Raw genomic sequence first — 15,237 nt, 5'->3', positions numbered from 1 at the left:
ACATCTCCATTGTGTACCTATGGGTCCCTGATGTCATTGTTTCATATATATTCATTATCACTGTCCATATAGCATTTGTATCATAAACCCATTCACTACTGCCTCAAAAGTATCTGGAATATATAGTAAATAAAGAGAAACATATGATGCTATGAAGTATGTATTATTTTACATGTATAGATAGAATACAGTTAGCTATCTGGAATGTGTAGAACTTAAGTTCATTAGTATCCTTAAATAAATGACATATGTACCAGAAAAGGCATAACCTTCAATTTAAAAAATAAGAGAAACAGGAACCTAGATTTACTACCTTTAGGTCACAAGTGGAGTTTTGACTTTTAACTCCCTTAGATTCAAAAGTACTTCTGGCTGTCTTTCAGTAGCCACATTTACTTTGTTTCTGTCTGTTGTAATAACCTGCTTTGTCTTATATAATCTCATTATATTCTACTATTTAATTTTTTCTTGCTTCTTGAATAGATTTGCTTTACTCTAGCCATATCAATAAATCTCACTGTTTTTTAGTGATTTAGAAAATTGAGACACATATTAATTCACTTAAAGGGAAATGTTAATTTTAAGCCCTCCAAAATATAGCATATTTCTTTTGTATTGAACTAAAATAGGAGTCATTTTTAATCACTTACATGTTAGAGGAATTTCACTCAATTTACTTCTCATTTATCATCCACTGTTTATATTTGTCAGCATAGCTTCTACCCAGAATCTACATTATTATTAACCTCTTTTAAGATTCACATGTTTTTTCTCCCCAAATTGAAAGGGATTTCAAACCTATTAAATTTTTCTTCTTGCTTTGCAGCATACTATTTTTAGCTACATGGATCCATGTCAGATTTTTTTTTAATATAATATTATCTTCAATTTTTTCGGAAGTATTTTTTGTAGTCCCTGTGTCTTTACATTATCCATTCTTGTGATATCTATATGTCATAGATGGGCATGTGATTCTTCCACTTTCTGCACTTATTATTTGGAGTTGTATGTAAAACTGTAAGACAGAGTATTATATTTCCATTTAGTTCAGCTACCAGTCCAACTGGCATTCATGTTAAATGATTTTGCTGTTCTAAGATGGGATTCTTGCTATCCTATACATGGAAGATTATACAGTTTTGTGTTCTAAGGGACTCTACTGTCTCTATCCTTTCCCATTGACTTTACCCATGTTAGATATATACCCCACAGTATGATACACAACCACCTAAAATCACTATCCACATCAATCCTGTTGCTTCCTGCAGGTTTCTGTTCTTATATAACTCTGGAAAGAGTTCAGTGTGGATAGAGATAACATTTGGATCCCTTCCTCCTAAAAGCTGTATCTGAAAAGAACAGACATTAATTTTTCTGGTTAGGTCAGTATTTGGATTACTTTGTCAGAGTATGAATATTATAAATAGGAGAAACTTAAAGTGTCATCTTATTCTCTTTTGAATCATTGGAGTCAGTTTTATTTGAAGACATTGTAAGCATATAGGCCACTATTTTTTTTAAGAATTTAAAAATGTGCAAAAATGTGTTCATCCCCAGCATAGGTCCCCCAGCACCATAATGCACTAGGAGCCATAGGTTAAAGTAAGTAGGCTCTAGGATTATCAGAGATGAGAAATAATCCTCAGTTAATGTCTTATCTACATATATGGCATTTTTCTCTTAATAATAACATCCAGTGACCCTTGGGTGCTTTTTAAAGGAGTCAATTAAAATGTGTAATGAACAAAAGACAAAAAAATAATTAAAAACATATAGGCCCTTGTTACTTAATAAGCTCATGTTTTTAAATTTTTATTCTGTAATAAACATTTGGTTACTGTCTTATGCTCACATGTCATTCCTATCTGGAGCACTAATATGAAATATGAATTATAGTTTGTGATCCGTTTCTTGCTATCTAGTTCTTAACCTCATATTTGCTCTCATTTGACTAGTTTTGTTTTTCTCCTATCTAAAGATATTTTATAATGCACGGTGTCCTAGTAAAGTTTTAGAATCTCTTGTGATGCATGTACATACATAATTGCAAGTAAATACACATTTTACTATATAAGTTTAGTGAAAATAAGTTGCATACTAGCAAAAGTTTGTCAAAAATTAAGGGGAGCTAGTTTAAACAAAACACCTAAAAGTTTATAAATAGTTTTTCTGGCCTTAATTTAGTCCTGTTTATAAGTTTAATAAATACTATCAAAAATGAAAATATGCAAAAGTAGAAGCACGAAAACTAAATTGCTTATTAATCTGGTCATAAATATCACATTACGTGTTTGTAATTTTCCTTAGTTTCTGTTTCTGTATGTAGTTTAACGCTGAGAACCTATTATACATATAAGTCTACAAGTTTATGTTCATTTCATGCAATATTCTTTGAATACATGATTTTCTAAAAGTCATACTATGTCATTATTATTTAAATATTTTGAAGCAAGGGTTTTGCTTCTTACTTTCAAAGAACATTAAGTTTTGGATGATTATGTGAAAGAATTGTAATGATGCTTAGAATACCATTTCAATCTCTACTTCTCAGTGTTGACCTGATTTCTGCCCATTGTGTTATGAAAAATAGAACCTAACTTATGCCACATATCTGGTTAGTTAATGGGATGAACAAGTTGTTAAATTTGGCATTCTTTCTAAAAAAAAAAAATTATATATCAGAATGACTGCTAACATAGGTTCATGTAAGTGATCCTATTAGGTTTGAGGATTTTTCAAAAAGGTTTTGAGTTATTTTTCATATGATCAGCTAATGAATTCAGCATAACTTCCCCAACCTTTTTCTCCTGTTTAGCATTTTCCACTTTTTTTTTTCACTCTGTGATGAACAAGCACTCCCTGGTTAATTATGTATATATTTAGCTACTGCATGTATTGGGCTTATTATTGTCATCTAATTAGATGTAACTTGAACTGCTTGCTTCTAGAAAAATCATTAAAAATTCTTTCCTAATGACCTAGAGATGACAAAATGTCTGTAAAGTGTGAAGACGCAGACAAGCACAGGAACATCGCTCTTAAAGAGTGTTAATCCAGATGCTGCAATCATCTAATTAAACAATATTTTGCTGTCATTAACATTTTCACCAAGGAATTGCAGTTATAATTTCTTTGTCAGCTGTCTCTATATCACTTTACCTTCAAAACTAAAGTGCCATATAAAAACATTAAATGGGATGGTTTAATTAAAAAGGTTTTTTTTAATGAAGAAACATATCCATGTTTCTGAGATCTCATTTACTGTGCTTCACTTTTATTGTTTGAGTAGATTAGTGTCATAGGCTTGCAATATTTAAAATTCATCTTCTAAGATAAATTTCTATAAGCATGGTTAATCAAAAAATAGTGTGCACATAGCCACTGCTAGGCAAGGAAATAACCCTACCAATTAAAGGATGAAATTATTTACTAAATTTCATTTAAAAATTTTTTTCCATTATTGGGGGATTAGTGTTTTACATTCGACTAAATTTCATTTAAATTGAAGGAAAAAAATGTTGATAAACATGTACCTAGGGATATCAGAGCCAGATATTGTTTTGGTAATACCTCTTTTTTTTGTTGTTAATTTAATAAGCAATATTTTTTGTTTCACAAGGCATTCAATAAAACAAACCAATCCATGTCTAGAACTTACAAATGCAAAATCCATAATACCACTTAGTCATTCTCTTTTAGCTATGTGATTTTCAAGTAAATTGTGCATTTTTTAGTACAAATAACCTATACATTTGTTGTCTATGTTGCTCACCTTTTCTGTGGGAATTTTTGTTAGTACACTTACTTTTAAATTTCATTGTATTTAGTAGCATTTAAATGATGTTCTAATATATTATAACTCCAAAGATAACTTTTCCTTAGCATATATTTCAGTAGGACCTTCTGAAAATTATTAAAGTTTAATTATTAAAAAAATGCAGGAAAGATATTGATCCATAATCTATTGGCATCAGTCATTTTGTATGTTTTTAAATACTGTTTTCTCTAATTTTCTTCAAAAAATAACCTGTGTACATTTTCCTTGTTTAAAAAATAATTTCCCACATGGTGCAAAGCGCAAGGACCGGTTAGGATCCCGGTTCGAGCCACAGGCTCCCTACCTGCAGGGGAGTCACTTCACAGGCGGTGAAGCAGGTCTGTAGGTGTCTCTCTGTCTCTCTATCTCCCCCTTCTCTCTCAGTTTCTCTCTGTCTCTACCCAATAACAAATTAAAAAATTGTATTTGAAAGCAAGTGTATTCAAGTATTGGCTCTATTTTTCTTATCTTAATATTCAAATAACAAATTTAAATACTAAGTTAATGAGAAATGGCTTTTAAATTTTGTTTTGATAGCTCTTCCTTAATGTATATTAGAAAAATCTATGAGAATATTTTAAAATAATTACAAAAGTGTTAATTATTAATATAAATATATCCTATAAATAGCATTAAAAATTTCGAGTGATATATACCTATATACTTAGAGACCTATTTTTAATTTAAGCCTACAGATCTTCAAGTAGAATGGTAACACAGATAATGGTAATGTTCTGAGTATGCCACAGCCCCAGTTCTAACTCCAGAAATAACTGCCCAGCCAACCTCGACTTTTTGGATATTTCCTTGTTTAGAAAAAAGACTCAGGCACAAGGACCGGCATAAGGATCCCGGTTCGAACCCCGGCTCCCCACCTGCAGGGGAGTCGCTTCACAGGTGGTGAAGCAGGTCTGCAGGTGTCTAGCTTTCTCTCCTCCTCTCTGTCTTCCCCTCCTCTCTCCATTTCTCTCTGTCCTATCCAACGACAACAACAATAATAACTACAACAATAAAACAACAAGGGCAACAAAAGGGAATAAATAAATAAAATAAATATTAAAAAAAAAAGAAAAAAGACTCAGAGCAATCAGGTGTCCTGGATTAACATGTGCTTAGACTACCATAATAATTTTTATAATTTTGCACATTTTATTTTTAAATGATGCTACTTGAATAGAACATTTTCATGTACAAAAATATTTTAATGAAGGCCCCAGATTCTTGTTTATTTCCATTGACATTATTGTACACAATAGGCTTATAAAACAGATGCACTCACTGGCAGGACTTTCTAGCTTCAGGTTTAATGTTTGTTTTCATGTCATTCTCTTTGACATATACTTTGCTTTTGCATAACCCTCATCCTTGAAAGAAATTATTCTGGAAGTTTCCTTCTGTACTTGGCTTATGTTTGTTCATCTTTAAAAATGTGACTCATTTGATCCTATTTTTGTCATATGCATATTCAAGCAGTATGTGCCAATTCAGGTTAAAAAAGAAGAAGAGAAAAGAGTGCACACCCAGACCAAACATGAATATAGACTATCTGAATATAGTGGAAGGGAAAACAAGTAAACAGTAACACACAGAAATTCTCACATGTCTGTGAGTACTTTAGTCAGAGATTAATGGGGCATTCCTAACCTTACTCTTGCCTCATTCAAGGAAATGCAAAGTGAAAGGAACATTCCGTGTGTGTGTGTGTGTGTGTGTGTGTGTGTGTGTGTGTGTGTGTTCCACTTATAGATTTGAAACTATAATTTTGTTGCAAACTGAAGATCATATAAACACAAAATAGTCACCAAACAAATTAATTAGTTTAATGTTTACAGTAGCAGATTTAATCCTTAGATTATGGTTTGCTTTTCTTTTTTTTTTCCCTCCAGGGTTATTGCTGGGGCTCAGTGCCTGCACCACGAATCCACTGCTCCTGGAGGCTATTTTTTTTTCCCTTTTGTTTCCCTTGTTTATTTTTATCATTGTTGTAGTTATTATTATTGTTGTCATTGTTGTTGGATAGGACAGAGAGGAGGGGAAGACAGAGAGGGGGAGAGAAAGATAGACACCTGCAGACCTGCTTCACAGCTTGTGAAGCACCCCCACCCCAACCCCACCCTCACCCCCTCAGGTGCGGAGCCAGGAGCTTGAACCTTATACCAGTCTTGTGCTTCACGCCATGTACGCTTAAAGCGCTGTGCTACTGCCCAACCCCCTGTGGTTTACTCTTTTAATTTTTTTCTTAAAAAATATTTTCCCCTTTTGTTTATTGTTGCTGTTGCCATTATTATTGTTGTTGTCGTTGTATAGGACAGAGAGAAATCGAGAGAGGAATGGAAGACAGAGGGGGAGATAAAGATAGACACCTGCAGATCTGCTTCACCGCCTGTGAAGCAACCCTCCTGCAGGTGGGGAGCCGAGGCTCAAAGGCTGATCCTTGTGCTTTGCGCCATGTGTGATTAACCTGCTATGCTAGCCTCTGTCCCCCAATATAAAGAAGGAAAGAGACAGAGAGACACCTGCAGCCCTGCTTCACCACTTATGAAGCTTTCCTCCTGCAGGTAGGGATCAGGGGCTTGAACCAGGGTCCTTGTGCACTGTAATGTGTGCACTTAACCAGGTGTGCCACTGCCTGGTCTTGCTTTTTTAATTTCACAATCACAGGTACCAATTGCCACAAGAGTAGGTATTATCTAATGTCAGTTCTTGACAGCATGCAAGATAATGTAGCTATATTATTGTTAATGCATTGTGGCATCCTAGATAAAATATATATCTTTAAAGTTGACAAAACAGCTCTTTTGTATGAATGGAAATGAAAATTCAGAAAGTTAGCCATGATCAGATCATAGCATGTTTATTACTATTTTTTATTAGTGATGTAATAGTGGTTTACAGACTATTTTAGTGGTTTGCAAAGAGTTTTAGACTATAGGGTATCAGTTCCATGCTGCACCCACTACCAATATATTTTTATTTAAAAACATCTTGTCCAGAAGAAGTTTCCTTTGTATCCCGCTTTTGGTAATGGGCCTCTTAATTTCATCTTATTTCAGTGCCCATTTGTGAGAATGAGCTGGTGCTGTGCTCTTCCTAAAATTTGCTACAGTCAATGTCTCAGTTCTTTACCTGAAATAGTCATTCTGTCAAAATGAAACAGCAAACCCAATGTGAGATCTAACAGCTCTCCATTAAACTGAAACAACATAATGCAAAAGAAAATTAATTCATGAACTGTGGTCTGGGAGGTGGCGCAATGGATAGGGCATTGGGCTCTCAAGCATGAGGTCTTGAATTCGATCCCCAGCAGCACATATACCAGAGTGATGTCTGGTTCTTTCTCTCTCTCTCTCCTCCTATCTTTCTCATTGATAAATAAAAAGAAAAAGAAAAGAAAATTCATGAACTTACAAGAGTAAAAAAAGTATGTTTGTTATCTGTTTTTCATACTGTCTTTAGAGTACTTGTAGTAACATGAAGTTTTCCTAAATTCATTATTGATAGTGTTCTGTATGTTGACAATTTGATATCTAGTGTATACTGTCAAATAATCTGCAAGCATTCAGGTGAACAAGGTGACTTGTTCCATAGCTATTTTCAGGGACTGTAGTCAGCAAGGTTCTGTCTCCAAGGTAGAAGAATCACCTTCATCCTATCAGTAGTTAGTGGAAAATAGAATGGCCAAGTTGCAGAGCCTGAAGGGGACGCATGTCACTTCTACTTGCATTCGATAATTTATAACCAAGCCATATGTCCATAGCTACCTGTAAGGAAGGTCAAGAAATGGGTTTGAGTCTGAAATAAAATATTCTTTTGATCAAAAGAACTTCTAGCTATTAGTTCCTACTGCAGCTAATGTTCAAAAAGTGACTCATCTCTTATGGAGTGAATTCACATGAAACTCATTACTGATAAAATGCTTTTGATTAAGCAAAAGGATAGTTCAACAAATCCATTCCTTTTCAAAAATACAATAATAGTTGCCTTATCAAGTTTAGGAGCATTTTATAATTAGTGTGTATACATTTTCTTTTCTCTTTTTCTTTATCAGGACGGACATACAATGATCTTAACCAGTATCCTGTGTTTCCATGGGTGTTAACAAACTATGAATCAGAAGAATTGGACTTGACTCTTCCAGGAAACTTTAGGGACCTATCAAAGGTAATTTTCGAAAGTATAGTAGTCAATTTTCTTTAAGACTACTAAAACATTTCTACCAGAGTGTGTGTGTGTGTGTGTGTGTGTGTGTGTGTGTGTGTGTGTGTGTGTGTGTGTGTGTGTTCAGTGGTTTGTAATAAAATAAGCCCGATGATGTTCTGCTTTTGTAGTCAGAGGAAATTTTATCACTTTTTTACATTTTTTTTTAAATTTTATTTTAGATAGAGACAGATAGAAATTGAGAGGGAGAGAGATAATACCCGCAGCCTTGCTTCACCACTTGTGGCACTTCCCCCACTGCAGGGGGGCAACTAGGAGTCTTAAATCCAGGTCTTTGTGCAGTGTTGCATGTATGCTTTACTAGGTGTGCCCCCACTCAAACCACCAAGTTTTATCAATTCTTAGCATTAAGAAAGAAGTTCTGGGGTCTGGCAGTGGCACACCTACTTGAGAGCACACATTATGGTGCTCAAATTCCCAGGTTCAAGCTCCCAGTCCCCACCTGTGTGTGTGTGTGGGGGGGGGGTAGCTTATGAGCAGTGAAATAGTGCTACAGGTATCTCACTCTCTCCCCCCTCCTTTCAATCTCGTTCTGTCTTTATGTGGGAGGAAGAAAAGGATGGAGGAAGGGGGGGAGGAATAAATCAGTTTCAATCAGGTAGGGAAATAGTAGAGTATAGTAATTGCATGCCTAGATATCTCATTTCTATCTCTGGGCTTGCATGTGCCAGAGAGGTACACTGGTTTCTCTCCCTTTCTCCTTTTCATATAAAACTCTGTTCACTGTCATTAAAGTCATATAATGAATTTATATGTAAACATTAATATACAAGAAGATATGTCAATACTAGCATAAGCAAATTAAAATGCACATTTAAGAAAAAAACAGGTTCATGTAGTGGTTGCTATGATATGTTTTTGTTTGTTTTATTTAAGAAAGGATAAATTAACAAATCCATACGGTAGGAGGGGTACAACTCCACACAATTCCCACCACCCAATCTCCATATCCCACCCCCTCCCCTGATAGCTTTCCCATTCTCTATCCCTCTGGGAGCATGGACCCAGGGTCGTTGTGGGTTGCTGTGATATGTTTTAAGGTTCAAGGTAAGAAGCATTAGTACATAATGTGATGCCAAGTCATTTCTGAGATGTATTTCTTAAATGATATGACATGCTATCTTGACCATAATATATGCATGTGCGCACACATAAACACATGCGCACACACTGTGTGTGAATATAAATACCAAAAAGAAAATAGGACACATTGTTTAGGGAGTCGGGTGGTAGCACAGGGGTTTAAGTCCAGGTGGTACAAAACGCAAGGACCGGTGTAAGGATCCCAGTTCGAGCCCCCCACCTGCAGGGGAGTCGCTTCACAGGCGGTGAAGCAGGTCTGCAGGTGTCTGTCTTTCTCTCCCCCTCTCTGTCTTCCCCTTCTCTCTCCATTTCTCTCTGTCCTATCCAACAACAATGACATCAGACATCAATAATAACAATAATAATTACACCAATAAAAAAACAAGGCTAACAAAAGGGAATAAATAAATATTTAAAAAAATAAAAAAAGAAAGTAGGGCACAATAATTTTTCAAGAGGACACTAATACCCTGGAGAGACTTGACCCATGAAAATGCATAATGGAAAGTTAGGATAAAAGGTAAATATTTCTATCATTAGCCTCTTTGACCTAAAGGAAATATAAGTGGCATACTAAACTATTTAAAATGGAGTGAAGACTAAAACAACTTCTCGTTATAGCCTAAGCTGATATTAGAACCAAGCCCTGAAGTTATATAATTTAGCTATGCTATGCTGTAGCCCATTTACTATGATTTTCTCTCTCTTTTCTATCCTACTTGGCTGTTGGGGTTAGTGTTCCAGAGCAGATTAAAGTCATATGTGTATATGTTTGGTTCTGGTGAGGGATTGTTTGAGGACTCATGGACAAAAGCAGCATAATCTCTTTTGAGCCAGGGAAACATACACTGCAGCATATTTAAAATTAATTCCACAAATGTTTTTTAACTCAGAATATCTTCTCTTGCCTCTTTTTTCTTAATTGGTGATTTACTAATTTACTAATGATTGACAAGATTGTAGGATAAGAGGGGTACAATTCCATACTGTTCCCACCACCACAGTTCCATATCCCTTCCCTTCCATTGGAAGATTCCCTATTCTTTATCCTTCTGGGAATATGGACCAAAAAGCAGAAGGTGGGAGGTCTGGCTTTTGTAATTGCTTCTCTGCTAGACATGGGTGTTGACAGGTCGATTCATACCCCCCCCCCCCTCAGCCTGCCTCTGTCTTTCCCTAGTGGAGCAGGGCTCTGGAGAGGTGAGGTTCCAGGACACACTGGTGAGGTCATCTGCCCAGGGAAGTCAGGTTGGCATCATGGTAGCACCTGCAACTTGGTGGCTGAAAAGAACTAAGAAATAAAGCAGAACAAATTGTTTAATAATCAGGAACCTAAACATAAGAATATAGCAGATGAAATTTGAGCTCTTCATGTTGGAAGATGCTAGGAAGTCTATTTCAGGTGTATTCCAAGGACTTTATAAATATTTGCCTGAACCCAATAGCTAACATGCAAATGGGTTAAGAGTATTGTCTGGGGAAATGGCATCAGAGTGGAGAATAAGTCTAGAAACCTGGATTAGGGAGGAGAGTAGCTCCCAAATATGGGGAAAATACATGAATACCGTTAACCAACTAGGGCCCATGTCTGTTCATATGTAGCACAGGAGCTTGTGTAACCTTTGCATCCCTGTCAGTCTGAGGTAACATTCCATGGTCACAGCTAGGAACATTCTAGGCTGCACTCATTTTAGGAACATTCTTCCTCAAATGGCAGAGTATGTTGACTGATCCTCCCTTCAGAGAGTGGGGCACTTTCTATCATTGTGGTTTTACAATGAGGGCAAAATCCTTTAGAGGCCCACAAGAGGGTCTGTGATATTGTTCCTGATGGGGATGACCAGTGATGGTGGAGAGATAGATACGTTAGAGGTCTAGTCCCCTATCTATGTGGGTATCCAAGGATTCCTTCAGTAAGGCCCCAGATGATGGAGTCACTGGTAGTGATCAAAAGGGACATCATTAAAGTGTGCCAGTCTCTTGACTTTATCCAGCTTTTGTAGTTCTTACTTTATAGGGCAGTTAGACTTACAGTGATTGAGGGAAGTGAGATAAGAAGTAGATGAGGAGGGTACCTAGGTCAAAATAGAAAATATTTGACTAAGTACTTTATAGTGTCTTTTTTTTAGGTCTTTCTGCTTGTTTGCTGCACTTACTGAGTCACTGCAGACAATTGCACAATTTTTTTTGGTATATATTTTCCCCCAGTTTGTAGACACATGCACATGTGCCCTATCTCATGGGCCCTGGTCTATATCTTGCCTCATTTCTTGACTTTGCAAACTGGTCTTCCCTAAGTTGAATTTCTGTATTTCTCTGTTTACTAGCTGTATGACCTCTAGTCATTTTCTCTTAGCCTCTGTTTTCTTATCGGTAATATGATAATACTAATACTATCTTATCTCATACAGTTGCAAAGAAGAAATGATATGTATGTTGAAGGATGAAGTATAACACATGAAACACTTATTGGATATTAACTGTTATTGTCATCCGTTGAATGTTTCTTAGTCTGGTTTTTGAATCCTGTGTAGTAATATTTTTCATATTCTTTTAAAATATTATTTATTTATTTATTTATGGATAGAGACAGAGAAATTGAAAGGGTAGTAGTAGCTGAAAGGGAAAGAGAAAGAGAGATGTTTGTAATACTGCTTCACCATTTGTGAAGCTTTCTTGTTGTATATGGGGACTGGGGACTTTAATCCTAATCCTTGCACTTGGTAACATGAGTGTTCAACCAGGTGTGCCACTACCTAGCTCCAGTATTTTGCTTATTCTTATCTTATGTCCATTCTCTAATTATTTTATGTAACTTCCTTATTAAACCTTAGCTGCTAAGTCATCTAACATTTTAGATTCTTTTTAAAATAAGGGAGATATGCTCTTCAGGGAAAAAAAAACTAAAGAATATCATGGAGGTAAGGAAATTCATCAACCCAAGTTTCTTCGTTCTGTCCTCTTATATTCATTCAGTCAACATATGTATGTCACACACTTTTTATATATCAAGCACTGTATTCAGTAAAAGTAAATAGTTACAATCCATTTGAAAAGAGCCCATTCCAAAACTAAGAGGACAACCAGTCAGCAGAGATTTGTGAGGTCAGTATTCATGCCAACAGGGACGACCAAATTGGAGAGTTCATTCTCAACCACTCTTAAGACATTGAATTCTAATGTTCTTTCAGTGCTATTTTAACCAGAGAAAATGGCCTTCGCTATGATTAGTATAGATTTTAGAAGATATATGACAAAAACATTTACTAGTAGTTATACAATTTGTTTATTCATATAGAACATATGAATTAAATGAGGAAGCCACATTCCTGTTTTATTATTTATTTTTATCATTTTATTGGGGGTTAATGGTTCAACAGTACAGTTAACATGTAGGTACAATTTCTTGTCTCACTGTGCAGGTATCTGCAAAACATTCTCATCCCCTACCTAGAGCTCCCTCCACTGATTCCAACATCCTCTCCAGTCTCTCCTTCCTCCTTTCCCCAAATTCTGAAGCTTTGTTGCCATACACCACACCCAGTCCAAGTTTCACCTTATGTTTTCCCTTTCTCTCCCTGTTTCTTAAGTTCCACTTAGAAGTGAGGTCATCATTATTTGTCCTTCTCTTTTTGGGAAGCCATATTTCTGAACTAACTAGACTATATAAACATTCTTCAGTTTTTAAAACTGATCTGTCTTATCATATCCATCTTTAGCAGCATTCTTCCTTTTGTGACTCACATGAACTCTTCTACTTTAATATAATGTTAAATAAGTACAAGAAGTAAACAGATGAGGCACCTGAATAAAGTAGGCAATGTGAGTAGTAACTGTGCTTTTGTAAACAAATTTCTCCATGTAGTAAATATTTGAACCTATGTGCTCAAACTTCTTCTTTCATTTCTCTTATGGTCCCTGCTTTAGCAATTTGTTCTTTATATCCTGTCAGACTAACATGATAGGAAAATGTTAGCAAGTTAAAGCCTTTTGGTGTGTTAATATATTACTCTTCCATTGTCCCCATGCTTCATTGAATTCTTAATGGGAACCTCTTACAAATGGGCTTGAAACCCTAGAAAAACCTCTATAGAATCATTAATAAACAGTATTTTAATGTATGAGGTTGTATCCTAGTATATGCCTAATGGGAAAATGAAGTTTGAAGTATAATTATTTACTTATGAGGAAAAACTGTTACTAGTGCAATACTGCAATGAAACAATGGTCACTAAGAAACACACAAAATTTCTGTAGTTATAATCAGTGCCATCAATAAAAATTTAATGGAGAGCTTGTTAATCTTCAGAAGTTCAAGGAAGATTTAGAATGTTTGAATGACATCACCAACCAAGAACATTCTAAACGGTTCCTACCAACAAAAGAAGCTACTTCTGAGTCACATGGGTTGCAATCCTATTAGTATTTCCTAATAGTCTTTGGAACTCCAAATAATTTTTGTATTTTTTACTGTATTAAAAAATTGAAAACATTGATCTAGTGGTAGTGAGATAAGAGTTAGTTGAGGGTTATTCAGTTTCTTGTTCTCAAAAGAAGTGGGTGGGTAGTTGGGCGGTCGCGCAGCAGGTTAAGCGCATGTGGTACAAAACACAAGGACTGGCTTAAGGATCCTGGTTCCAGCCCCGGGCTCCCCACCTGCAGGGGAAGCACTTCACAGGCAGTGAAGCAGGTCTGTAGGTGTCTTATCTTTCTCTCCTCCTCTCTGTCTTCCCCTCCTCTCTTCATTTGTCTCTGTCCTATCCAACAGTGACAACAATAATAACTACAACAACAATAAAAAACAACAAGGGCAACAAAAGGGAAAATAAATAAATATTTTTAAGAAGTGGGGCATAGTTGATGGTAAGCAAACAACTCAAGATGTTGGATTTGATTTGCCAAATTTTGTTGAGGATCTTTGCATTAATATTCATCAGGAGGAGTTGGGCGGTAGCACAGTGGGTTAAGTGCACATGGTGCAAAGCACAAGGACCGGCTTAAGAATCCTGGTTCGAGCACCCGGGTCCCCACCTGCAGGGGAGTCACTTCACAGGCGGTGAAGCAGGTCTGTAGGTGTCTATCTTTCTCTCCCCCTCTCTGTCTTCCCTGCCTCTCTCCATTTCTCTCTGTCCTATCCAACAATGACATCAATAATAACTACAACAACAAAACAAGGTCAACAACAAAAAAAGGAAATAAAAAAAGTATGATTTAAAAAAATATTCATCAGGGATATAGGCCTATAGTTTTCTTTTTTCTTATTATCTTTATTTATTGGATAGAGACAGCCACAAGTTGAAAGTGTAGAGGGAAATTAGGGAGAGAGACACCTACAACACTGCTTCACCACTCGCAAAGCTTTCCCCCTACAGTGGGGATGGGGGCTTGAGCCCAGATCCTTGCACATTCTAACATGTGCGCTCAACCAGGTGCACCAACACCCGTCCCCCCTTTTTTTTTTTATCACTTCGGTGGTCAAATTATCAAGATCTTAGTATCAAAAACTTGTTAAATATTTATTGGCAAGTACAGATTGGAAGTTATGACTGATTATTTTTTATATTATAGATAGCAAGTGAAACAATCTGCCATTGAATTGTTTTTTTTAAGTAACTTTTTAAATTATATATATATATAAAATGAATGACAGGAACTGTAAGAACAGAGCACCGCTCTACCTTCTCTGGGTTTTGAACTCATGATCTCATGAAAGTAAGGCATGTGTTCTACCACTGAGTTATCTCATTGGCCCCTGTCTTTATCTTTTCAGTACTCAACCAGTAGTGGATAGAACAGCCCCATACCCACCATTTATATAGATTTCCCTTATGAGTATATGATCTTGTGGCAAAATATATCTTCAAATGTGGTATATGCTAGTGTCTCAGTTATTTACATATCTCACATGAACTTTCCTCTTAAATTACAGTGGTTACATGACTTTGACATGACGCACAGCCTCTGCTCATTAAAGTGCAAATGGGATTTTCCTATTTCCTAGTCATGCCCTCTGGTAAATGAAATAGTTTCATCACAACACTAAGTCCTGCTAATGTTGACACGAGTGCAAGACATTACACACACACACACACACACACACACACACACACACACCCATT

The 15,237-nt window shown here is 36.1% G+C and overlaps 1 protein-coding gene across 6 annotated transcripts in view; it reads left to right on the top strand.

The window, feature by feature from the left end:
* The window catches only part of NBEA (neurobeachin), a 546,841-nt gene that overhangs the window by 436,775 nt on the left and 94,829 nt on the right, over positions 1-15,237 (top strand). For all 6 annotated transcript variants that reach the window (XM_060191623.1, XM_060191622.1, XM_060191624.1 and 3 more), the window contains one exon: positions 7,866-7,978. In XM_060191623.1, coding sequence (XP_060047606.1) covers positions 7,866-7,978 — 113 coding nt within the window. The remainder of the gene's footprint in view (positions 1-7,865; positions 7,979-15,237) is intronic.

This window comes from Erinaceus europaeus, chromosome 5 (genome assembly GCF_950295315.1).
Source record: "Erinaceus europaeus chromosome 5, mEriEur2.1, whole genome shotgun sequence".
In the NCBI taxonomy this organism is placed as follows: domain Eukaryota; kingdom Metazoa; phylum Chordata; class Mammalia; order Eulipotyphla; family Erinaceidae; genus Erinaceus; species Erinaceus europaeus.
The sequence above is the reverse complement of the archived record's forward strand: the minus strand, read 5'-3'. Positions and strand labels throughout refer to the sequence as shown.